This window comes from Andrena cerasifolii, chromosome 3 (assembly GCF_050908995.1).
Source record: "Andrena cerasifolii isolate SP2316 chromosome 3, iyAndCera1_principal, whole genome shotgun sequence".
NCBI lineage: Eukaryota > Metazoa > Arthropoda > Insecta > Hymenoptera > Andrenidae > Andrena > Andrena cerasifolii.
This window is the reverse complement of record NC_135120.1, coordinates 12,790,787-12,816,358: the sequence shown is the minus strand read 5'-3', so window position 1 is coordinate 12,816,358 and position 25,572 is coordinate 12,790,787. Positions and strand designations below refer to the sequence as shown.

At 37.0% G+C, this 25,572-nt stretch overlaps 1 protein-coding gene across 1 annotated transcript in view; it reads left to right on the top strand.

The window, feature by feature from the left end:
• The window catches only part of LOC143366577 (uncharacterized), a 33,257-nt gene extending 13,868 nt beyond the window's left edge, over positions 1 to 19,389 (top strand). Inside the window, exons 2-4 of the mRNA XM_076807700.1 lie at positions 7,139 to 7,498; positions 13,567 to 13,746; positions 19,211 to 19,389. Coding sequence (XP_076663815.1) covers positions 7,402 to 7,498; positions 13,567 to 13,746; positions 19,211 to 19,389 — 456 coding nt within the window. The 5' untranslated portion in view covers positions 7,139 to 7,401. The remainder of the gene's footprint in view (positions 1 to 7,138; positions 7,499 to 13,566; positions 13,747 to 19,210) is intronic.
• The last annotated feature ends 6,183 nt before the right edge of the window (positions 19,390 to 25,572 follow it).

Sequence of the window (25,572 nt, the reverse complement as noted above, 5' to 3'; positions counted from 1 at the left end):
CCTATATTTAAGAATCTGTATTTTTTAAGGCTTTCCTATTTGTTTTAATGACCACTGGAACTTCCCGAATTTTCAGCCCATTCTTTTCAAATATCCTATTTAAGCAAACCCCCGTACCCAAATCAAAACTCCACAGCAGTATAATATTCTACAATTCAAAATAAGCAATTAATAATACCTACCATTTTCACGTACGTTCGATGATCCTCCGATTATCCTCCATCTTTAAAAAGCTTCATCGATAGATCGGGTAAACTGTAGGTGATGCTTGGTGCAGTTGCGATGTATCGTCTCTATTTTTGTCAACTTCTCGCACTATTGATTATTTCCATAATGTCACAGCATTTACCTTGTTAATGTGTCATCGATCATGAGGCACTTTTACGCGTTCGCCATTTTAAGCATTTCGTGTCTGGTTAAACGGAGCCAGGTAGAGACTGTTAATTATTGGAGAGTAAGAAAGCGTAATTTGAGACAGTTTTAAGCTTTATCGATGTGCAAAGGTTAATTAATATGTTTCTTTCGAGAGAAGTAAATGCATTGTATTTTATGAAGACAATAATCGCAATGCTTTTCAAAATTGTTAAAGTTTGAAGCTTCCACGACCAATTTCTCTCGTTAATCGCTATATATTCAGAATTGCTTTCATTTGGAAGAACTTACACGAGTATTTTATATTTTAATAGTAAGAGGATTTGCACTTTAGCAGAGGGAAAATTTTAAAATGTTTATCTCAAAAAAAATTCCTTACGAACACTTTTTCTGTTTCCTTTCAGAATAAAGAATTTAATAAAAAATCTACCTGCTATATTTCCCAATTGTTTAAAAAAATTTCAATCTCAAAAGTGACGACTTTCACAGTTACTCACACTATTTTTGACGAACGATATTGTATATTCAAATTTGATAGCAATTTACTTTATCAATCTTCCCCTCGGGCTCTCACATAATGGAATTCTTTAGTGCATGATAGCTCAGAAGGACCCTTTAACCTTTTCACAATTCGAAAGCACGTTTTAGCAGGTTATTGTCGTGAACGGGGAACAAAAGCTTCGCCAGCGGTTTATCGTGGAATTTCGAGGCTCACCTGTTCGTTAAATGTCAAGCTGTTCTCTGCTTGAGGTCTCCATTATTTTTCTGACAACATGCTTCCCGATTGCGTGATCGTGTTACCGATTGTTTATCAAGCATCGTGCATCGTGTTTCATCGACGAAATCAATTTTGCTCGTATATTAATTCTCCTATGACGGAGCTCTGAGTTCTTTGATTGTATGTTCAAACAAATTACACAATTTTATGTACAATACGTGTTTGTTATATTCAGGGAACGAATTAATTGGTTTAATGAATTTTAATGCACGAGCAAGCGCGATATTGGCGTTAATGAGCTTTAATGCACGAGCAAATGCGATACTTATATAAGCAAAAAGCAGGGCAATAATATTTTCCGAAGACGAAATGTACCGTATAAAACACGAATGTTGGGGGGAAATAATGTTCAAAATAGTATATTCGGAGATAATTTTTTTTAGTGCTTAAACTGGGGTAGAAAGATTTGGTTCAAATTTTTCGAATGCAGTTTCGCAATGTTTAAACTTCCTAAACATTATTGGAGTAGACCTTTACTCATGTTATTGTTTGAATAAAATTTAATTCCTTATAAATTCCATATTTATCTACAGTTAATTAGTGATTACTTAGTAACCAGGGATGGGCAATCCTTCTTAAGCCACTAATTGAATTATACTAATAACACTGTGCTTTTAATATTAGGGAAAGTGAAGCTTGAAATCTTTGATAAGTAGAATCTGGAATTCTTCTCCAGATATTGGAACTCAAAGTTTTTATGAAGGTATTGGAGTGGATAGTATTAAGTTTTACAGAGACATTATTGAATATTCAGTTGTAGAACTTGAAATTTTTTTAGAATATTGGAGTAGGTACAGTTCAGAAGTTTTCTTAGGAAATTATAGTAATGACTAAGTAAAGAATCCTAGAATTTGAATTGAAAATTAATTACCTTAATACTGCTTAGGCATCCCTCCAGAAAATTGGGTTTTAATAAGTCGAGTAATAATAAAATTAGTTTAGCAAGGAATAAGTTAGGTATGAATAAATTTAGACCTACAGTATTTATATTAGGACGAATTATTAGAATTATACAACACAAAATTGAATGCTTCCACGTTTCATAGAACATCTTGCCTCAGCACATTTTTAGTTAGAAAGAAAAGCATAATTTAGCCCTGTTTTATAATTCCTCCTATCTTTACCGTGGAAAAAGCGTGTTTTAATCTGAAGCCATGCAAAGGTCACATGGGCATGCTTTCAATTTCAGAATTTACATAATAGAATCCATTACCAAGAATCTTAAAAATTTGAAATATAAACCAAATCAAATTTTAAAACTGTTTCACCTCCATATCAATCATTCTTGCCTTATCGAATCCGATTTCTTGTCTATCTCCGTTTTCATGGTTCATTAAATATTACAGTTTAATCCTCAATTTCCCAAGACGAGGTAAGATCGACTTACTCGTGTGTTAAACTGAATCTATTTCAATAATAGCTAGTAAAAATTCAATGGATAAGAAAAATGTCCACTTCGATAGATACAGCAAAGTGTTTTAAAACATTTCCTCGATATAAAAAACAGCTATTCCCACAAAAACCACAGTATGTTCATATTATGTCCTCCCTAGGTTTAAAAAATAAGTACAAAACCATTAAATAGCTTCACGAGTCAAGTAATATGAAAATGGAGGGGCAAAGTGTTACACATCCCCCAAACTTTCGATTAGAGACTCTATTCCATGATTGATTTTGAAATGTTCGACGCTGGAAGCTGTATAGAAACTTCTGGTCGGGGAATGTTTGCAGTGCAGTGTTCAAAATTGTGTATGCAAAGTACGCAGGCTTGTTCAGAATGTTGGTAAAGCAAGAGGGTTGCAAGTGGATCGTTATATCCTCACTCTCATTATTTTGAACTACGACGCAGCTAATGATGCACAGGGCCTCCCAGAATCATTCCAGACATAATGAACTCTAATGTTTGTCTAGTGGTGGGAATTCTTCACCTATGAAATTTTTCCACGTACCTTTTGACCTGTTTTCAATCTCAGATTTAGAAGTAAAAAGTTCCTCCAAAATTGAATATTATCACTTCATAAATGTTAGATTTCGATTTGATAAACTTTAAACATCCGATAATACTTCAAGACTAAATGATCTACCAAATCTCGAATTTCTCCGTTACTTATTTATTTATTTACGCCATGTCTCATTAAGAATTAGTCAGAGGAGTACTAAAATCATATAGCGTTGTAATATAACCAAAGGTTAAATTGTAGGTGATTTTAGAACAGTAAGAACTGATTCGTTGAATTTGGTTTTTGACGATCCAAAAAAGTTGACCCGCTGATGTAAATTATTATCTCTCCTACAGTTTCCTAAGAGCCTGGGGACGTAAATTAAGCCCGTTAACTCCACTAAGCTCGAACTATCTACAAAACCATTCACGATACCTAGTGTGCAGAAAATTTAAACGAAATCGACGCGCTACTGATTCCCAAAGCAGACCAGGCTTGTACCTTCCGCTCTACTTTAAAATACAAATGAGCATAAAAGCGTCGTGTGTAGTAATAAATTCCAGCCACGCTACGTATCTGTCCTAGACTAAATACTTACAACTTATCTTGCACGAGTATCCAACGAGCTAAACCGTGATAGATAAAAGCCAGCCTGGAAAGGAATATAAAAAGCGGGGAGCTGGTGTCGAGGTTACCTTTCCGTGTCGTTGGAAAATTGTTTGACGAGGTGTCGTCGGGTATGCTTGGAAAAACGACGAACTGGGGGAAAAGCATCGCATGCCACGATAATGTCGCCGTTAGCCTGGGAGACACGAACAGGGATCGCATGTCTCTACCGTCTATGATCCTGCTATACGATTCCGCTGAACTAGACCCAGTAACCGAGACACTTTTGCTATCGATCTATTTTACACGCGCGTAATGTGTACTGCGAGCAAACACCGCGATCTACGCGTCCACCTCGGTGACCAGGAACACGCGGGCGTAAAGCGTGTCTATAGACGGGGATGTCGGGCAGCGTACACGGTAGTCTGCTGTCGATGCCACGGCCAAAGGGCTGATTCTTCGTAAAGAGATACGTCGAAAGTGTGGGATAAAGTTATCGCGGATGCGCCTCCGTTTTGGCGGGAAACCACTCTGAGGACCCATTAGGTGCTCGCGCATTGGGGTAGAAATTGGTTACATTAAATAGAAATTATTAGCTTGCATATGGAAGTGTCGTTTCGCTAAGGGAAGTTTGAATGAAAATATTTCTTGCTTTTTAACTATTTTATTTATTTTATTTAGTTTATTTCTTTGAGCTTCTGTGACCTTATTGGGTGTTATTATATTTTGTTTGGTTTTTGTGAGTAGTAACAGTAGTGGTGGTATGGAATGTATTGTAGGAAGCGTGAATGGTAATTTGAATATTGGAGTAGGATCGTGCGAGTAAAAGTGTGGGTAGTATTTTTAAGAATATTTGTGTATTGATTCTGAAGAAGAATGGTGTTTTGGCTTCGTGTGTAAAAGTATCTTAAGGGGACTAGGCAATTAAACACATAACCCATGTCTACCTTCAAAATACGGATGCATTATTAACAGTGTCATTCGATTTACTATTTCACTATGCACACAATTAATAGTTTTGATAAGATTATCATAATTAAGAGATTGTTACACGCTTTAGCTTGGATTTAACGAGTTCGAGAAACTTCATAGTTGCACACACGATCAGCGAGGCTTCGAGGCTGATAGAACACAGCTGGATTAAAATGTTAGGGGAAGCTTAATTTGCTTCTAAGCAGGCCAAGTTTATTATGGATCGCTGTCTCGTTCTTCGGAAGGTCGACGTAACATTAACAATGCACGAGGGTGGAAATAGACGGACGAAACAGCATGGCACGTAGAACCACTCGCATGAGCAGTGGAATGAGTCGAAACATTGCACTTTAACGAACTAAATTTTCCCCATTAATTTGAAGACAGTAGAGTATTGTCAAAGTAGTAATACACTCCTCAAAACCCAATTATTTTGGTTATATTCTTTTTTTTAAATGAATTTTGCATCTTGATTTAGAAGGGTGTCTGTGGTCATTTTGGGGAGGAAGTGTAGATTTTCTTTGGCACAAAAGAGAGGGTTAAGATGATTTGAACAGTGAATCGTGTAAGAAAAGGATAGTATAGGTTGTTTAAAAAATGATGTAGATAGTATTGTTTCTATTGTGACGTAGATAATATCTTCGACAGGCTCCCATGAAGAAATTCAGGAGTAAAGTTATTTAAGAAGTTTCTTGCAGTTTTGCAATTGTAATAAGAACACAGAATATTGAGTTCTAATTTTGTGGATTACTTTGAACATTTCTGTGTCACGTGTTACTGAATTGGCAGTGTAATAAATATTGTGCTGTTATAATGGGAGAATTAGAACTTTCTGTAAAGAGTCAAGATTCTTGAGAAGTCTTGTTTATCTAAATATATTTATCACTTACAAAAAGTGGGCAGATCATAATGTAGATATTCTATGTAATAAATAAAGTGGGATACCATTTATTTCCTATTATACATCAGTTTGTTCAAATATTTTAGTAGGACTGATAGAATTGCGAGAGAAATAGTACTATATTGAAAATTTGTAGGTTGTTAATGATTGAAACATCCAGTATAGAGTACTTCCTGACGTTAATGGTGAGTCGAGGGCACAGTAATCGGCGTCTCGGCGACTGTAAGTGCGTCTACTCAGAAAAAGCAACTCTTTTTTCTAGTGGTAATCAATAGGCGACCTAAATTGATTTAATGGTAAACAAATGGCCTTCGTGCATCCAGGTGATCGTAAAAACCGTACCCTGAAAGTTTAAAAAGTGTATTATCTTGCACAAAATACCTAATTAAAAATTTCCATTTTTTGAGTACCCACACCTTCTCTTTCCACATCATTTACTTTATCACCTTTGTACCAAATAACAATTGCGTCCATAGTATCTATTATTAATAATGAAACGCCTCCACGATAATTCAAGAACCGTTAACTACCTTTAAAATATATAATTCATTAAATTCAGTAGAGTATAACTGTAAATACAAAAGTCTCATTAATGCGAGAATTATCATTCGGAGCAGTAATATCGATAATACAAGCTGGTGCGAGCTTTCAGAGGAATAAACGGTGGAATATTTCGCCAGTATTCCGAAATGTTTCTTTTGTTTCATTTATACCGTGTGCATAATGTGACGTCACAACATGCTGTACGTTTTATTACAAGGGAATTCAATTTTATTGAAGTTTATTCTCTTCTTTGGACGAATTTACAATATTTGACGTCATAGCAGAATTCATTGCGTCAGTGGCGTCGTGCCAAGGCTAGAAGATTAACTTATCCACCGATTGCACGATACCTTTAATTGGTTTTTAATTAGCACCCGGTTAGCCGATTCCACTCGTTTATTTTGATAGAGCAATCTCTTCGGTATCACGGCCCCGAAGCGATCAATAATTTCCCTGTCATATTCTTCCTTTAATTGCCACGACCCTTTATTACCGTCGACCTTCGAAGTTAATTTAAGTTTGAAAATTTATAATTAATATTGATGTATGCAAATCATTTCGAGCATCGTTATTAAATGTACGCAGCGTAATCGCGTACATTACCGGTCGCAAGTCAGCCTGTAATTATTATGAAACAGATTACTTAGCTATAAATAATTCATAACGCGATGAGCATAATGGTGAAAATAACCTATACTTAAGTAGTACTAATGAACGAATACCTGCTCCTTAATGAATCACTGGTGTCTAAAAAATTTAAATTCATTACTGATTAACGATTTTCGCCGTTTGGGAATGTTTGCTGGGTTTCCAGTTAATTTCTCAATGTATGAAGATAAGTAACTTAATATTAAGTGATTAATTTGTCTCCGCGATGAAGGAGTTAGAAATTAGAACCTCGAAAGTACCATTAATTTTAATATTTCGACCTCCTTCTCTTTTTGAAGTAATTAAAACTAGGAGAATAATGAAAACCGATAAGGGAGCAAATAAGTAACCCTACGTGTTTTTTTTTCGTTTGTACAGCTGAGGAAGGGTAAATTACTCGAGTGCACGCTGTCGAATTCGAGGTTCTTCGTGACCTGGGCATGGTCTTAGGGACGACGGCGGGGCGATGACGCTCTACCACCGTCCGTCGTCATCGTCAGGAGTCCCTCAGGACTCGCCCAGTCTCCCGTACCTGGTCCCCAACTTGGCCCCGACCCCAGCCTCTGACAACGAACGTTGTTACGGCTATTCGACGAGGAAGCACGCTGAAACGGACGCGGCCAGTTTGTTCGTGAGGAGGTATGAAAGATCGACCTCATCGACCATACCGGGACCATCACGGACAGGCGATGCCCCTCGAGGAGGTCCAAGGACTCCTACTTCCACCCTCCAGAACAGGTGAGCTGCCCTTTTCACTGGCTTTCAATTAACTTCGTTGTTTAGTCATAGCTTTTCGTGGTAATAGTTCCTAGAGCTCCCCTCCTAGACTATATTGTCCTTAAGCAACGTTACACTTTTCATAAAATAATAATTTGTGGGCGAGGAGAAATTATTACAAAGAAGTGTAATTTTCAGTTTGTACACGGTTTCATATCAGTAGTTTATTTAATAAATAATGTTAATTTATAATATAGTAATTGAGTTTATTTCAACTAAATAGGTACTTATTGTAAATTGAGTAACGTCTGTATGTACTGGTCGTTGTAAGATACGTCATATGCATATTGCCCTTAAATTAAAAAGAAATTAGAAATATATCATTTGCATTATAATAATTGAAAATAATTTTAAGTAATTCGTCGCAGATTGTTTGTTTAGTTATAAAGCTAAAAATAAATGACGGCTCTGAGAGTAAGCGAATTATAATGCAAATAATATATTTCTTTGTTTTTTAAATTTCAGGAGATAGGTATGTATATGATGTATATAACATCGTGAAAGCCTCAAATTTGCGACATTGAATGGCGTCGGCGTGTTTCCACGCTGTGGTACTCGACGGTTGTGTTAATTTTTTATATAATATAAAACAGACGGTAAAACTGTTGCTACGTAGGGTGGGTGTTTATGTACGACAGTAGTACGCTGATTAAATTTGCACGAGGAGAGTAATGGGAGTAATGGGAGGCATTTCTGAACAGCAGTAAAAGTGAACATTGTTTTTTGAGTTATAAGTGGGGGGAATTAAGTGGACGTCGTGGTATGGTTACGAATTATCCTGTGCAGTAATTGAGTCAACGAGAGGTTCGAAAGCTTTTTGCCTTTGCTTTTATCGCAGCTGAAGGGGAATTAACGTGTGCTGGGTAGAAATTTTTCTAGTGGTGGACATTTAGCTCCATTTTTGCAATGGGCTAGTAGAGCTGTGCAATTTGATTGAAATTAAGTTCCTTTGTAAGTGTAAATACTTCGTAACCATATTAATTTAGATATTTTCAATACTGGGTGTAAAAGATTCCAACGAATCTAGAGAAAAATGAAGTGGGAGTGTAATTCTGTCTTCATTTCAAATTGAAAATTGTATATTTTGCAAAAAAAAAAATGCATTATCAGAAGCATTATTTCGAAGCACTTCCACCAATCAAATAACGAAGAAACGCAAGCCAGTTTTCGTAATACGCTTTTGTTTACGTTCAAGCATAATACATGCGTAATTTCATTTTCATTGCTCGAATAACTGCTGCACGTACGTGGTGAAGGTAACGGCAATGGTTACTTTTAAAGAACAACAACGACGATGAAATAATCAGCTGTAATGATAGTATAATGGGGCAGTATAGGAGAAAAGGGATGTCCTTTATAATTGACGTTATTGTGCAATTGTTAATGCTGGAGACAAAGTTGCTAGGCACACAAAGTGGCCTAAGTTCATACTTCCATTAAGACCACTTAACGTTTCACGTGCTAACGCTTGGAAAAAAATAGTTGATCGCGTGGCAAATTGCACCATAATGGGTACAAAATTACAGGATAACGTAAATGATGTAATGATAAGAAATTCTCTATTTTTTATTCCACCATAACAAAGTAAAGACAAGATCAGGGCAAACGACTGCAGAGAAACTGGACGATTTAATTTACAATGTTTTAACTCAAACTCTCCCCTAATTTCACAAAAACTACATCATGTTTCAGTCTCATAAAAATCCCAGATATCGTGTGAAAAAAGTGATCGATTTAGCTTGAAATTAGCTGCAATGACACTCTCCAATGAAATAATTAAAATAATTTCAATATCAAAAACTGAGAACGGAATAGAAATTCAATAGAGAAAGAACAAATCGCCATTATTATTTTCACACACATTCTTGTATTTAATTCATAATAAAATTCAACACATATGTCGGGTTTAAAGGATAGCAGTCATCCCAGAATAGGTGCAAACTCGATCCCTGCATAATTCCCTGAAAACATGTCAGCAGGGTATTTTCGAAGCGTTCACTTCCTATCTGCCCCAAGTTCTGAAACATTAACAGGCTCAAGGCTGCGTGTGTATGTCTAGTGACGAACATTTTAAATAAGTTCAGAAGCATTACAGTTACTTAGTAGATCATGAAGTATTAAAGGCGCGTCTTCTGGCTTCAGCCACAAGCGCTTTATGCTGAAATCCCTCTAAATCGTACTTCTGAAGAATTTCGAGTAAATTAGAAATGGGGGATAAGGGTTAGGAGTTACGTGGACTTAGCTTCGGACCAGCTCACTTGGGGCTCGATACAGCGGAGGTTAATTACCACTTACCGATAATAGACGTTCCCGAGACACCCCATCGCCTGTCACTGCGTTCTTGATCCTATGTCTTTGAATAATTATAAGTCTATATTTAGTGGTAAAATAGACTGTCGATGAAACCAGATAGACCGATAAAACGCGGAAGAAATATCGTAATTATTGCAATATTAATCCAGATAAAAAATTAACTTTAGTTGCTACTGGGATTAATATTTTTTATTAAAGGTCAGTCTTGTCTAGTAATTAATTCGTTTTGTTTTTCATACAAAGGGCGCTGTAATACTAATTATGGTCCAATTGAGTAGCTGATGATACTATGTGAATAAAGTGTTTGCATAGGAAGCTTCATTTTTCAGAAAAATGAATTTGAATATTCATAAAATATAACTTGGCTACATCGCGACTGAACAGATCTCGCTGTATTCTATCTTTGCCTATGTATCTACAAAAATCACCAATATAATGACTTTCATTGTGTTATGCGATTAGTTAACTCTTTGCCTTTTAAACTATCCCTCTCAGGAATACCACAGTGTAAATTCACGTTATACATTAAATTCCACTTGAAAAAAAGTGAAAGGATTCGTAATGCATAAACTCATATAGGTTATTGAACTTAAAAGCATTGGGCTATATTTTTTCTTGGCCCAAAGTTCTTTATCAAATAAGTACAGTATTTAGCAAAATATTTCTAGTGCATCTACATTTTAATAAATTTCAGTGCAAAAGGTAATAGCTTACGCCTTACATCATTAACTAAGAGTACCAATTTATACATTAAATAAAAACTAATAAAAATATAAAATAAAATAAAAAATAAAGTAGGGGAGACCGGGGCTAAAAGTTCCGGGGGTAAGTTGTTCCGACGGCTCTATCTTCAAAATAAAAAGAGCGTTGTACTTTAAATTATTTTTTCCGTGTGAGTTGATCACGCTACTCTGTCGCCCACTTTAATAGCGTCCGCGACAGCGAATTGTGTGGTTGTAAGCAAGGACCTATTAGTCGCGTACCAGATAAGTAAAAATTTTTCTATCATTACTTGTTGGTCTATTTCAATTATTTAACGTCGATATTATAGATTGAATCGTTCTTATGGATCAAATGACATTTAAGAACATGGTGTAATAGTGTTTATCGTTTGAATACATGTATAAGCAGAATAGTCTTTGAAATTGCTACATGTGTCGGTAGGGGCTAGTTGTTACCGTGACTTGGGGCACGTTGTTACCGTAAAAACTTGCCCTGCCGCAAATAGGTCTGTGAAGATAGCACCCCCAAATTCGATTTTTTAAAAAAACTCAACGGCATTCGTTTGTTCATCGTATGCCCATGTTTTCCCATAAAAAAATTTCGTTTGCCCACCCTTCAAAAAAAAATTATGGCAAAAAAAAATTTTCATCAGCACCCCCATGAAAACGTTTTAATGATTTATCGGTGGGAAATTATTGTCCTTCGTTTGCCCACGTTTGCCCATAAAAAATTTTTTTTTGCCCACCCTCCAAAAAAAGTTATGAACAAAATAAAAAATTTGTCTTCATCACCCATCATGAATGTATTTCAATTTTTTAATAGAAGGATACGAATGTACCCGACCTGGCCACGTTTGCCCACTCTCAGATTTCATTTGCCCACCCTCCAGAATTTAAATAAAAAATAAAAACCTCGAAAAGAAGGGTACAGGTGAAGCGATCGCGTTAAAGTTCGATTTTTCTGGAAAATATTATCGAAATCGTTCTTTCAACGATGCAGTTCATTAGTTTAGATGTAGAAGAGATTTGCCCATGCATTAATTTCGTATGCCCACCCTCCAGAATCGAATTATTAATAAAGATAGCCAAGAAGTGCGTCGTTGGAAAGAATTCGAGACTATCGCAGACATCTGTTTACGTTTCGGCAGTGGCACTCGGCGCTGCTACCCTTTAGGGTATCAACGCTGCGTGTCGTCATCGAACGTGCCAAAACGTAAACAGATGTCTGCGATACCCTCGAATTCCTTCCAACGACGCACGAAAGTCAGTCGGTCTACAGAGTTCGGACGCAACTCTTGCGAGACCGTGCATTCATTTACGGTTTGTGAAGTAACTGTGAGATTATATTAATTTCCGTTGTGCGATATCATTGCGGTAATTAGTGAAAAATGACTAGAAAACCACTCTGGTGTTATTCTGCACATGCTGCAGATGTGTGAAAAGTGTGAAGTGTTCGATGAGCGATACAAATTGAAGTGTCGTTCGAATAAAGTGAGAAAGAAGTGTGTGCAACATTTCTTGGATAACATGTCACCAAACACCTTCAACCTTTACGGTAAGTACAATTGATTTTGATAATTCATTCGGGAAAAAACGAACGGAAAGGTATTCGGTTCAACGGGTACCGCACTTCTTGGCTATCTTTATTAATAATTCGATTCTGGAGGGTGGGCATACGAAATTAATGGATGGACAAATCTCTTCTACATCTGGACAAACGATATGCATCGTTGAAAGAACGATTTTGATAATATTTTCCAGAAAAATCGAACTTTAACGCGATCGCTTTAACGGGTACCGCACTTCTTGGCTATCTTCATTAATAATTCGATTCTGAAGGGTGGGCATACGAAATTAATGGATGGGCAAATCTCTTCTACATCTAAACTAACGAATTGCACTGTTGAACGAACGATTTTGATAATATTTTCGAGAATAATCGAACTTTAACGCGATCGCTTTATCTATACTCATGTTTTCGCGGTTTTTATTTTTTATTTAAATTCTGGAGGGTGGGCAAATGAAATCTGAGAGTGGGCAAACGTGGCCAGATCGGGTATATTCGTATCCTTCTATTAAAAAATTGAAATGCATTCATGATGGGTGATGAAGACAAATTTTTTATTTTGTTCATAACTTTTTTTTGAAGGGTGGGCATAAAAAAAATTTTTATGGGCAAACGTGGGCAAACGATGGACAAACGAATGCCGTTGAGTTTTTCCAAAAATTCGAATTTGGGGGTGCTATCGTCACAGACCTACCGCAAATGTATAAATTGTTTCCGCTGTGCTTTAAGATGCGAACATATGAATGAAAGGCGGAAAGGGACACGACTTCGATCGAAGTTATGCGTAAAGATAAATAAAAACTGTCGCTTTTGGTTTTCTTTTAAAGATAATACATTTTTGTTGGTCCGAACCTTCATAAATAACCATTATTAATAAAATTCTGCTTTACTTCATTAGAAAATGAAATATTTCATTAAAAGGCAACTCTTATATCATAGTAACAACTTACCCCAATGCGATAACAACTTGCCCCATATAGGGGTAAGAAGTTCCGCTTCGATCAGCCACAAATAAATTACTTTCTATGGGAAACCTATTACAATATATTAAACACAAGCTTAAAATCAGAAGATATAATAAATTTAACAAGAAATTAGTCAATAGTGAAGAGAATAACTACATTATTTTCCAATCATTTTTATGGTTTATCGAAATCGGAACTTTTAGCCCCGGCCTCCCCTACCTCCAGCCCGTGATACCTAAAAACCTTTCCCTAGCCTTACAATTAGTAAAAAAAAGGTACCTAATTATAATAATTTGCTAAAGAACGACTTCTGAATGGAATTACAAGACACTTAGCCTGCTCTTGTAGCAGGGCGATTTAGGACGATTAATATGTCCCGCGAATTAGCGGTTGGTGGAATCTTCGAAAGCGTGGCGTTTAGTGGTCGTGGGTTCTCAATGCTGTTTCTCTGTTTTACCACAGGTAACCGGGGACCTCTGAATGTGACGATTGTACAGGTCGGGAAAGGAAACGGGAGCGGAGGAGATGGCGGAAGTGATTTACTGAAATTGGAACCACCGTCGGATTTAAGGCCAACTCCGTCGCCCTTATCCGACACCAGTACTACACTGCAGTCCGACAACAATGATGCCTTCAGCGGAGGTGAGGTATTCTATGATTATTGTTCCTTTTGTAAAGGGAGGGGGATAGCCTTGTGTCTTGGACCGAAAATACATTTGATTTTTTTTCTGAGGAAGAAAAGTGGAGGATATATCGAAATGACAGTTGTTCTATTGATTCATGTAGTTGTAAAGATTTGGCATGAATTTACTTGCATCGAGATTGATTATGATTGTGCCTGATTCAGTACTTAGAAGGAATAGAGATGAGTTTAACTTCAGTTCCTGGTGGATTGAATTCATAAAAGGATAATAAAAAGGAAATGGGTATTTTCGTCAAAGCTTTTGCAACTTATCTTTTCTTCTAGAGTTAGTTTTTAACGTATTCAATTGTTTCTAGTATCAAAATTTCAAGTCGATCGATTAATTACTGTTTATCGATAAATCGCGGTCACAAGGTTGAGAAATATCAGATTTTCATATTTCTTTAGCGACTTAATCGAAAATTGTAAGTTAGGGAATACCCATAAGGATAAATGCACAAATTCATAATTATCCACCATTTTATTCAATGTTCCATATCTTCCTCAAATATTTGTATTTGAATCCAATATTTTAAATGTATACTTTTCAAATTCTAAACCTTAAGAAAACACAAGGAAAAATCGATTTTTATCCCAAGATATAAAAGCATAACCTTATTACAGTTAGATATTACTGGTAGTTTCCATTTTCAGTATTTGATTGGGCATGTAAATTTTCAATTGCTCTTAAATTTAATTTTCTATCCTCTTTATGAAATGTTCTTAAGTAAATGGTCATAAGTAAGGGATGGATTAGAAAAGAAGCAACTTTAAATGCAGAATATTTTACCAGACTATAATATTATAGGAAGTGTATGGAGTGCCATTTTGGGGGGGCTATTACGTTTGTGTGCGTGTATGTAATTTAAATATTAACGACGAGGGATCGGCTTACGTCGAGTTGAGTATGTAATGGGAGGGTAGATGACATCATATCCTGTCGTCGGAAGTTGTGTCAGGGGACAGGTCCTGGGATAGGTACAGTTAAATTGCTAGGCGATGGTACAAGGAAAAAATCAAGTATTACGATAAAAGTGAACAAAACACTGTAGCAAATTGTGCTTTTAGTTGTATTAGGAATTTGATATATTTCGATAAAAGTGAACAAGACACTGTACTAAATTGTGCTTTTAGTTGTATTAGGAATTTGATATAAGACGAATTATAACATACTGTGCCTCAGATTTACTAATATCTTTCCATTCATACATCTTCTTAGCCCTTTAGTCGAACATAATATTCTGAAATCGTAAAACTGAAAATATGTCACATGTTTTTTTAATGAAAGTATTTTCCTTGGCTGTCTAGGATCTTTTACCACTTTTCTGGCAAAAGTACACGTAGGTGTAGTAGAAAGAGACATTTCCATAAACCTAACATCCCTTGACAGTGAGCGACCAAATTTTTACACTGACCTATAACTATTTTATTTAAAAATAAAATAATTGATGTCAGGAAACTAACAAAGGAAGATCCCCAACCCGCAAATTTAAAAAATTATGAAACTGTGGGGATATGTGGAGGATATATTACGTTAAGTATATATTACGCAACTTCTTTCGCTGCTCAAATTCACACTAAGGGGATGAAAGTGACCCCTGAAAACACGGCTGTTTCCCGATTTTCTGTTATAACTCGCGAACTGTAAGAGATAGAAAAAAGGTTTACAAACGAAAATTACTTGTTCTAATTAGGCCTATCACTTGTTAACTTACTGTTTTTAAGTTATAATACAAAAATCGGAAAATATCCGGATTTTCAGGGGTCAATTTCACCCGCTTCGAGTGAATTTGGGCAGCAAAAAAAAATTGTGCCCTCTGCATATCTTCAAAGTTTCATAATTTTGGGAATTTGTGGACTGGAGATCTTCCCTTGTAAGTATGTATTAAGTCCTTTCCACACGTCTTATTTCAGTAATCGTCGACTGGAAGCTCACACAGATTCATACATTTCCAATCTCCATCGATCCTTCTTAAACCACCAGTGCCTCCACCAACTACATATGTATATGTAGACCTCGCATTACCAAAAAAAGCAGCAAGCACCACTTTATACGACCAGGCTCGTCTTCCCATTAGTTTCAACGGAGAAGGTTCCCCTCCATACGATATACCAGGCTGGAATATCTGTAATCACGGTCGCGTTTTTCGGATATCGAGTCCAGCCGCGCTTGGCAAGCTTTAATTTCGCGGGCGGATTGTTTTCACCGGGTGGAAGTGTGCCCGCGGCCGGTATTTACCTGTCAATAATTGGATTACTTACAACACAGTCGGTCTGCGTGGTTTTTTCGTAGATGGACAGTTTCACGCGGTAGAACGGCGAATAAAAACGTGCAGTGGCGCGGATACAGCGAATCGCGTTCGTCCCTACCGTAAAATCTGTTCCGTACGGCTCATGAATTTTTATAGCGCCGGATTGATCAACCACGCTTGCACCTAACGCGTACCCTAGAAGCAAATTCGCGTTTACGAGCATCGACAGGCGATCTCGCTGCAGCGCCTTCTTTCTCTGGAAAGTTATGGAAGTTTGGGTCCGTCGACGGGACCACGTGGCGTGTTATGCATCGATTTTTATAAAAGTTTGCGTGTGGATGGAGAATCCAGAAACATTTTACTCATACTTGGTCTTCTGCGTGGATACACAGTGACGTTTCGATCGATTTTGAGCGTGGAAAATTTGTGAATATCATTTGTGATCGTGTAATCAGCTAGTAGCTAGGTTTGGTCAAGTAAAATGTAGTTTCGATGGTATAGTGCAGGTTCATTCTGAGATTTTTGTGGTAGAGAAAACAATAATAGCACATACCACCAAAGAGAGGAGACGTTATAGACACCCCAGTATTTGAAACAAGAATTCAACAAAATAAGTTTATTAGAAATGCCATTGAATTTCATAGTTTACGTTAATTATTTCTTCCCTTTTTCAAAATAAAATTAAGAATCGATGGAAGGGTTGCAAATCGTCCAATTTTATTCGCATTTTTTCAAAATAAAATTAAGAATGGATGGAAGGGTTGGAAATCTTTCGATTCGGACGCATTTCTTTTCAAGTATTCCATAGATAGTTTCTACATAAATTAAATAATAAATACGCAGAACCGCTGGAAGATACGTGTTTCATCGATTCATTTTCGTTGAAGTGCTTTATCGTAAGTAGCGAGGGCTCGAGAATATTAATGATACCGGACATTACCAGTTGGCATCCGTCTAGACCAGCAGCTTTTTTAGGAGGGATTTTATAAACGAGTTCATTTCCCGGCAGAGCACCATGGCATTTTTCTACCTTAGGTCTTTTTCAGACCCTGTTGTTGCACGTTCCTCTCATAACTTTCCTTTTAGAGTGGAATTCCCGTAGAGCATGGTTAATAAGCGAGAAATAGTTTATCGTTCACAAGTTTTCTGAATTGGTCTCTTTTATAACTTCGTCTCACAAATATGCATACATATACGTGGCATTTCGATACCTTTATTTGAATATGTATTTTCATTATTTAGACATGTAGGGCGATTGTGAAAACTGAATTGATCACCAAATTCTCATTTCAATTCGTGTGAACGACTCATCACTTATTTTTAACAGCTCCATTTAAACATTAGATATACTTCCGTGGCTCGCCAAATCCGCGCGTTCCAATCGAATATTCGTTCGCACACCTCAGACGTGTTCAGCAAGATATTTTCGAGGTGGTAGAACAACGAAGCGATAAACTAACAGAAGCAGTGTACGATAACTTCGGCAGAGTTCCCAGCTATTGAATGGGATTACATTTCGCATGCCAATAGTTGTCTAACTGAATACACTCGTGCACCGGCTGCCCGTCACGGTCTCAAGATTCAAAACGGAGTTTCGGTTTCGTATTAGATCCAATAAGTTCGCGGCACGTAGAGTTCCGTTCAGTTCGGAATTCGAATTAGTTTTCGGTCGCGGCCGTAGTTAATTCTTCTCCTGGGAAACGGCAACAGCAGGCTGGGAGCTTGGCAAGTTTCGATGTTTCTGGCACGTGTATCATAGAAATGCATTCAAGGAGTGTTACAACGAAAATATAATTCCATGCTTGTAACGATATGCTCTTGTTAAGGTGAAGAAGTATGTAAACATGGTACTGGAAATATTTATTGCATTACTCTGAAATTTCCGTAGTACGCAGAATTTGGGTAGCAATATGATTGGTAAAATGATTCGCATCCAACTTATTTTGGTCAAGATCGTGAGTTGCACATTTTTGCAATAAATAAATTTTGCAATATTTCTCTGCACTAATAATAGGAGAGGTATAAGTGATAACGTGTTTATTCGAGTGATGCAATAAGTATTTCCAATAGGTACTGTATGTACATATGCATTTATATTAACAAAACTGTGCTTTTATTTTTTGGGTACGTTTCGTCTCAAATATATTCTCACACGTCCTTGTTCGCGATAAGAGTAAGGTAATTGAGAAAGCATACAAGCATATCTTTTTTTAAAATATAAATAAGAATATTGTTAGTAATAAATTTATGGGTATCTTATTATTTGCGACGAGTGTGCAATACTTTGGTACTTGAAAGTTCAAAGGTCCAGTTCTGCTATTCTTATCGCGATCAAATTATTATTTGCATATTCTCACGCATGTTTCTTAAAATGGAAATCCTGCGAATAACTTATACCGAGAATAATTCATCGAGCGTTAATACCTCGAAATTAGAGTAAATCGACTTACGTCATTTTCATTCCTCAGTATTTTCGCAGATCAAGCATTACCGTATCATACCTCCATTGCAAACATTTTTCCTCGCTCAATACTCTGTATATACCAAATGTTTGCAGTAATATTATTTTAACTCCGAAAATTACAGTACAATCCAAATACTTCATAAATCTCCCCCTAACTTCCAATACAATTCTCCCTTCGGTAATTATCCTCACAAATCATTACGCTACCCTTTCCGTCAGGGGCGGATTAGGAGATTTAGCGCCCTTAGGTTAAGCGTCTGCCGCCCTTTCTGTGAAATATCATCAGATATTTTAATCTAAAAGGGTTGCGACAATTTTAAAATTAATTCAATAAGACAACTCACGTATGAGTTATTGCTAATTTGCTACACGAAAAAAGTGAATTGTTTTAAATTTGTCTCAAGCCTTTGTGTTTAAAGCTCACCCGGTTAAAGCAGTAAAAATAAAAACGTGGTCCTTTATAAAAAATTATGTTCAATATTTAATTCGCATATTAAATAAGTAGGCATGTAGGTTGATGCACCCTCGAAATTTGCCGCCCTATCCCTTCCAATCACAACATATTCCCTCAAACTTTTTTAAATAGAATTTCATATAGCAAATCACCCTTAAGTTTTGGTTCATATTCCTTCCGTGATTAGAGATTGGATGCTTGGATCGTTACTATCACGATCGTAGATGTTAATCTTGTGCCCCACGGATCTCCAGGTGTCGATCCAAGATTACTGTTGGGTGCCAGCACTGGCGGCGATCGTATCACGTGGGAGGGTCGTTACCACATGAAGGAACATCGGCGTGCTGGAAAAGCGACCTTCCAGGGTCAAGTTTACAACTTCCTGGAGCGCCCCACCGGCTGGAAGTGCTTCCTCTACCACTTCTCTGTGTGAGTACCCAGAAACGCCTTCTATCTTGCCACGTGTTCGATGCTTTCGATGTTCGTCATCGCTGGCGCGATATTGAATATATTTGAATTTTTTGGCCGCGCGAGCAGCCATCTACAGAAACGCAAAGGGTGCGGTGTTCCGGGTTATGAAAACGCGAGACAATTATTCCGTGGCCCGTTTTATGCGCCTTTCATATTGCCCTTTTGAGGCATCTGGCAATAATATCGCAATATTCATAAATTGGTTATCACCGCTTTGAGAGCTTACAATAATCGATTATGATAAAAAGGGTGTCCACTTTCTTCTAATTAAATTCCTCGTGTGGAAATATATGTTTTACTCGCATATTTTAATTTTTCCATACCTCATTTTTAATAAAAGACGAACGTTTAATGTAGGAGCTAAATACTCAAAGGATTAATAATTCGGTGCATGAAGATTGGAAGAGTCTTGGCAAGTTTAGGTAGGTTTGAGTGGAATAGAGGTAGTGTTTTAAAAGATACATATTTGAGGGAGTGCCTTGTAGTAAGATTGATCTTTTCTACGGGATCTTTAGTATTGTATTGTAGAGTTCTATATTCGGAAAGAATATTCCGTTCGTAACATGATTTTGCAGAACGTTGATTATTCGCGAAGTGTTTCACGTTGAATTGAACGTTTCACGCTTGTGTCGATGCAAGGATGTCTGCAGTTATCGATTGAATGTGAATTATTTATAACGAGAGGCGTCGTGGATTCGTGAAAAACAGGTTGGCTTATTTTAAGCAGCTTCGTTTGGATGCTGTCTTCCTTGTCGATACATTAGAAGCGGATTTAACGATGTGTCGGTTTTGCCTCTTGCATTCTCTTCGGAGAACGCTGCAGCATCAATCTTTATTGTCAGTTAATAAATATCGAGATTGTGGTACTTCTGCGAGACTGATGGCATGGACGAAACACTTCCTTCACTGTTCGAGCCCGACGGGCGTGCATTATGTTCCAATTTGCTCGTGCAAACAGTCGTTGAAAAAAGAAACCAGTAGGATAACAGTATACATAATGGAAGTATAATGCCTGAAGCAATTAGTATAATTAAATCATGCAACAGGAATAGGGACTCTGTTCATTAAAGTACAAGAAGCAGTGAACATCATATTTATTTAACATTTCCATACATTTTTAGACCGTTAATATCTGTTTCCAATAGTTATGTTGCTAATAACAATTTGGAAATTCTTATTCAAAACGAACCTAGTTCGTCAAAATAATATCAGAATATATTCTCTACAGTAGTATTACCTGAATATGCTATTAGTTGTAGTATTTTGTTAAAATACTTATTTATCTGTTTAAAGATTATTTTAACGAAGTATTATTTAATTTATATACAATTAATATATTCAGATTCGTAAGATCGATTGATTCTACTCTCTTTATAAAGATTTCGTTCTTCAAAGAGTTAGACACCCTTCGCGTAGATGGCGCTTTAAACGCCGACGTGCATCACTTGGGCTGATCAATATCGTGGTTGTATCACTTACCCAGTGCGTATGCAGAGATCTGCAATTCGCTTGCTCGCAAAATGCCTCGTTGTTCGAAGATTTATTCGAGCTTATAACGACTGCGACATTGTCGAACTGTTTTACGTCTACTATGCGACGCTTTTAAAACTTCGCAAACATTTTTTTCAAAAATTGTAACTGCTGAGCATCACTTCGAACGAGTATGATTTCTAAGGATATTAGAAACTCTTCTCGAGCTCGAATTTTATTGGGTTTGGATTAAGTGATATTATAGTATCTGTGAAGAAAGAGTAATATGTGATTTTTAAAAAATACATTAGTATTTACTAAAAATCGGTGATCATACGAAAAGCAGTAAGTGAGGACTGGTTTTTGGGGATGAAAGTAAATTGTGCCCAAGTGGGTCGAAAGTATCGTTTCAAGAACCTTAAACTACGTGGAGGAGAAAGTAGTCACAGGATACATTGACCCTATGAGCACATACAGTGATTCACAGGCTTGTTCACATGATTTTAGAAGAACATCTAAATGTGAAAGACACTATCTTGCTTTGCCTTCTTAATATTTAGATTGACATCGCTTGATCCGTAATTTCACTATGAGAAATAAGACTACACGCATAATGTGGTCGAACCAAACTGACAATCTTTCGTGAACAAATTTCTGAGTGACTGTATGTGCATTAGTTCAGTACGTGCAGTGTGTGCGGGAAACGCACATTGGCGTTTAGCGACTGTAGTTAAGAGATGCGACAGGAGGAGTCCCGCACGCGGCGTATGATGAGTGTTCAAATTGTCAGCACTTGAAGGGTTAAATAAAAAGCAGGTATATAGATAAATGTTGAACACTCCCACAATAATGTCCGTGTGAGTATATTACTAAAATTAATTAATATTCATTAGACGCATGTGGCCTCTAATTACAGACCTAGTTTAGCACTAATACACTATGAATAACTAATATCTAATTACGCAGTTGTTGGCACAATATGGTTGATTTACTTTGTACACGTGACATCGAGCAACGTCACAGCTTAGCCATATAGAATTATCTATTTCATGATTAAGCCTTCCTTGACAATCATTTTTTTTCAATCAACTTTGACATACTGGATCTCTCAGTATTATATAGTCTGGGCTCACACCCAGAACTATGTTTGAACGACTGCCATTCTCATCTAAAGAATCCAGTCGTTATGAAAAAAATCATAGGTCAATTTCAAGGTCTCTAGAATGTATTCCAGTAGTTTTATAATTGAAATTTTATAAAAATTTTCCTACAGAAATTCCAGATTATCATATGTCGAGAAAAAACGAAGAAAATCTTCAAAAAATTGTAAATTTTACAAATTTCAATATTAGAAGCCACAAAAACTACAGAGTTGTTGTTCAGATATAATATTTTAAGAAAAAAAATAGTTTATAAATCGGCTTTGGAAGAAAGGTATTTATTTTGCATATAGAAGGTAGGCTATTTCGGAAATTGAAAAATAGAGATATTCCACAAATATCCACGATATTGCACGTAGAATCTGCGTATTGGAAAATGTACAGAGTGTCAAAATCAGCCTTTGGGTGGCTCACACCTAGAATGATAACGAAGTGTTAATATTTTCGACAGATTTCGAATAAACTGACAAATTTGACCACGTATCTCTGTTTCACTTTCTATACGAGTGGATTGCAAATCCTGTATATTGTTCTATCGGTGAGCAATAATGCTCCTATGCCGCGTGGTTTGATCCCAAAGCGCCTCTGCAGCCCTGCGGCTGCGTTAAATGCAATTTGAAAATAGAACGTCGCATTCGTGAACTCCGTGGTAACTCGATTATCGATGTAACAAAGCACGTTTACAGCGTGGGCTGTAAATTGAGTGGATTGACAAAGCAACAATTTCGTGGGAAAACTTTGCTTGTCGTTCATTTGCACGTGTAATATTCTATGAGCACACTAGTATTTCTCAGATCGCGATGACATTTTTGAATGAAATGAACGCGGGAGGATAATCTGATTTGTTCACTCAAACAAATTACTTAAACTGAGTGATAGAAAAGTGTTAAAATATTTTACATAGATTTTTTATTCAGTCATTCATGATATAATGCATTTTGATTTCTCTTTAAAAGAAGTAAAGTCATGTTATACTTGTAACACCATAAGAACTGTAACGTTAGACGGGTCCCCGTGATCAATTACCGCAGGTCTGACCACATACTGGGCAGTTCTACTTAGTTTTCTTACCTTGTAGAGAACCAGTTCACTAATAGGGCTAAAAGAAACTCTTCTCTTTCCGTAACCACGGTTTCCTCATTATGATGATTTCGTCATGATCATATTACTCGTCAAGACATAAACTGTACATATACAGTGGCTTGCAAAAGTATTCAGCCACCCTTTAAAATAGAATAACTTGTTTAAAATTGGTCCAAATGACTTGAGCTTTTTGAGAAGCTAGAAGGATTCGTTTGCTAAGCGACGTGATTTGTCGTTTAAAAAAAAATTGCATTTGATCGGAATAGCAAGAAAAAAGTAGATAAATGTCGTGTTTTAAAATTTTTTTGTTTGTGTTCGTAATGAAAATTTAAAAAATGCCTTTGTAGATTTAAGTAAGTTGTATACGTGCCGAAAATCTCATCAAAATTGGTTAACGCAGCTATGAGCTACAAACAGTTAAAGTTGGTGGAAATCACATTTTTCAGCCGAACTTACTTAAATCTTGCTGTAAACCATTGCTGTAAAATCTCCGAAACGTTGCAGGAATATTTCTTGCACCCTTGCACAAAAGGGGACATAGGAAGATTCCTGCACCGCAACATTGAAGCAAATGGCAATGGTCCGGTGCTGTATGAGATGTGACTCATACGTACAACCGCACCCCACAAAAATTGATTAGCCTAGGTCCCCTCGAAATCAATCCAACCCCAAACATAAAAAACGTCATATCATCCTTAACATTAAAAAATTTATTTCGTAACATTCTCCAGTCTTCATCCTTCACTACATTCGTTCAATTCAACCAGTAGCCTCGTGTTCTTTGATCACGCAGGTACCTACACTAGAAACTGCTTTCGAAATTAGAAGAAAGAATTCTAAAATTAGACTGAGCAAATATTAATACATTACTGCCATGCCAACTGAGAATATGAAGTCATTATCTCTGAAGCATTCACAAAATCGCACTAACATGCTCGCCCTAAAGATCTCTATCATTCATTTACCCCAATTACAGTCAGGAGCAGGCCCTGTGGTAAACGCACGACATTGATATCCATTCCGAGAAACCCAGAACAACGTAATCCGTTCCGATGAAAATTAATTAACGAATTCTGTCGGCGAAACTATATGTTTCACGTTTCTAGCGTCGATCATCGTCGCTCGTACGATTCCAGGGAAAATATCATGGGCTGTGCTATTAAGTAATTTACGTTATATTCGTGGGGGGCGATCGTTGGCGTGCCAAGTTATTCAAATTATTCAAATTGGATCATGCGACGCCTGCACGATGTGTATTACTTCCTGTGTATATCGTTGGGGGAGCAGAAGTTCTTCGCGTGAGGAATGTTTCAGTGGATGATAACCGTGCTTTCATGCTACCGTCAAGGGAAACTGCCGCAGAAAAGTATACTGTTTCGACGTGGAGCGTCGTTTCGTGTCCAAAAAGGGGGCACGTTCGAAACAGGGTCATCTCGGCATTGTGGAGTATAGAGTGGGGCTCTAGAAAAATGTTACTATCATTTCGGGCGTCCAATACATGTCAAACTAAGGGTAGAAATTAGGAATAGATAATTAGAAATATTAAAAGGTGAAGAAAATATTAATCTATGCCTGGCGTTAAGTGTTAGATAATTACTAACACTTGTTATTAGTATTACTTCTTGGAGAAGATAAGGATTTTAGATCACAACAATATTAGATTCCAATATACATAGGTAAAAGCTTATTCTGTCCCTGCTTGTGATGTGTGTTGAAGCTAACTACCGTCCAAGGGTTGAAAGGTGAAGGATAGAAAAAAATACCTCGGGTTGACAGAGGAAATTACATTCATGGATAATTATTTATACTATCTGCACAGTATTTCTTGAGTTCAGCTTAATTCTAATACCACGGTAGTCCCATTAAAAAGGGAGTTACACAATGGAAAATAATACTTACATGAAATTATATTTTCCATGCACTCTAATTAACCCAAGCAGTATAGAATTCAATCGCCATGCCAGTACATTATCAAGATCCTCCATCGAAACTAGCCATTTGTCTTCGCAAATTACGTTTACATAATTCCATACCTCTGCGACTCCGCGATACAGATATTCTGGTCTGAATGGCCCGCCGCGATAAGAACAATAAATATCTTGTAACATCCACGTAGCCATGTCCAACTGACCCTGAGGAAACGTCCCCGCCATTTATTAACACGCCACCCTTCGCATTAGTCGTTATCAATGTGATCAACGTAACGAGCTCAGAGGCGGCCGTCGAAACGAAGTCACGGTTGCACCGGCGTTCCCAACGAGTGCAACAAACACAAGATCGAATCACAATACACAGTGCACACGATCTAGAGCGAGTTTACCCTTCGAAGGACTTTCCTACTCCATCATTACCATCGACCTCAGACGGATGTTCTCTTGCCCTGCTTCCTGTACCGCGCGATGATTATCACATCGTACGAACATTTTCCCAAC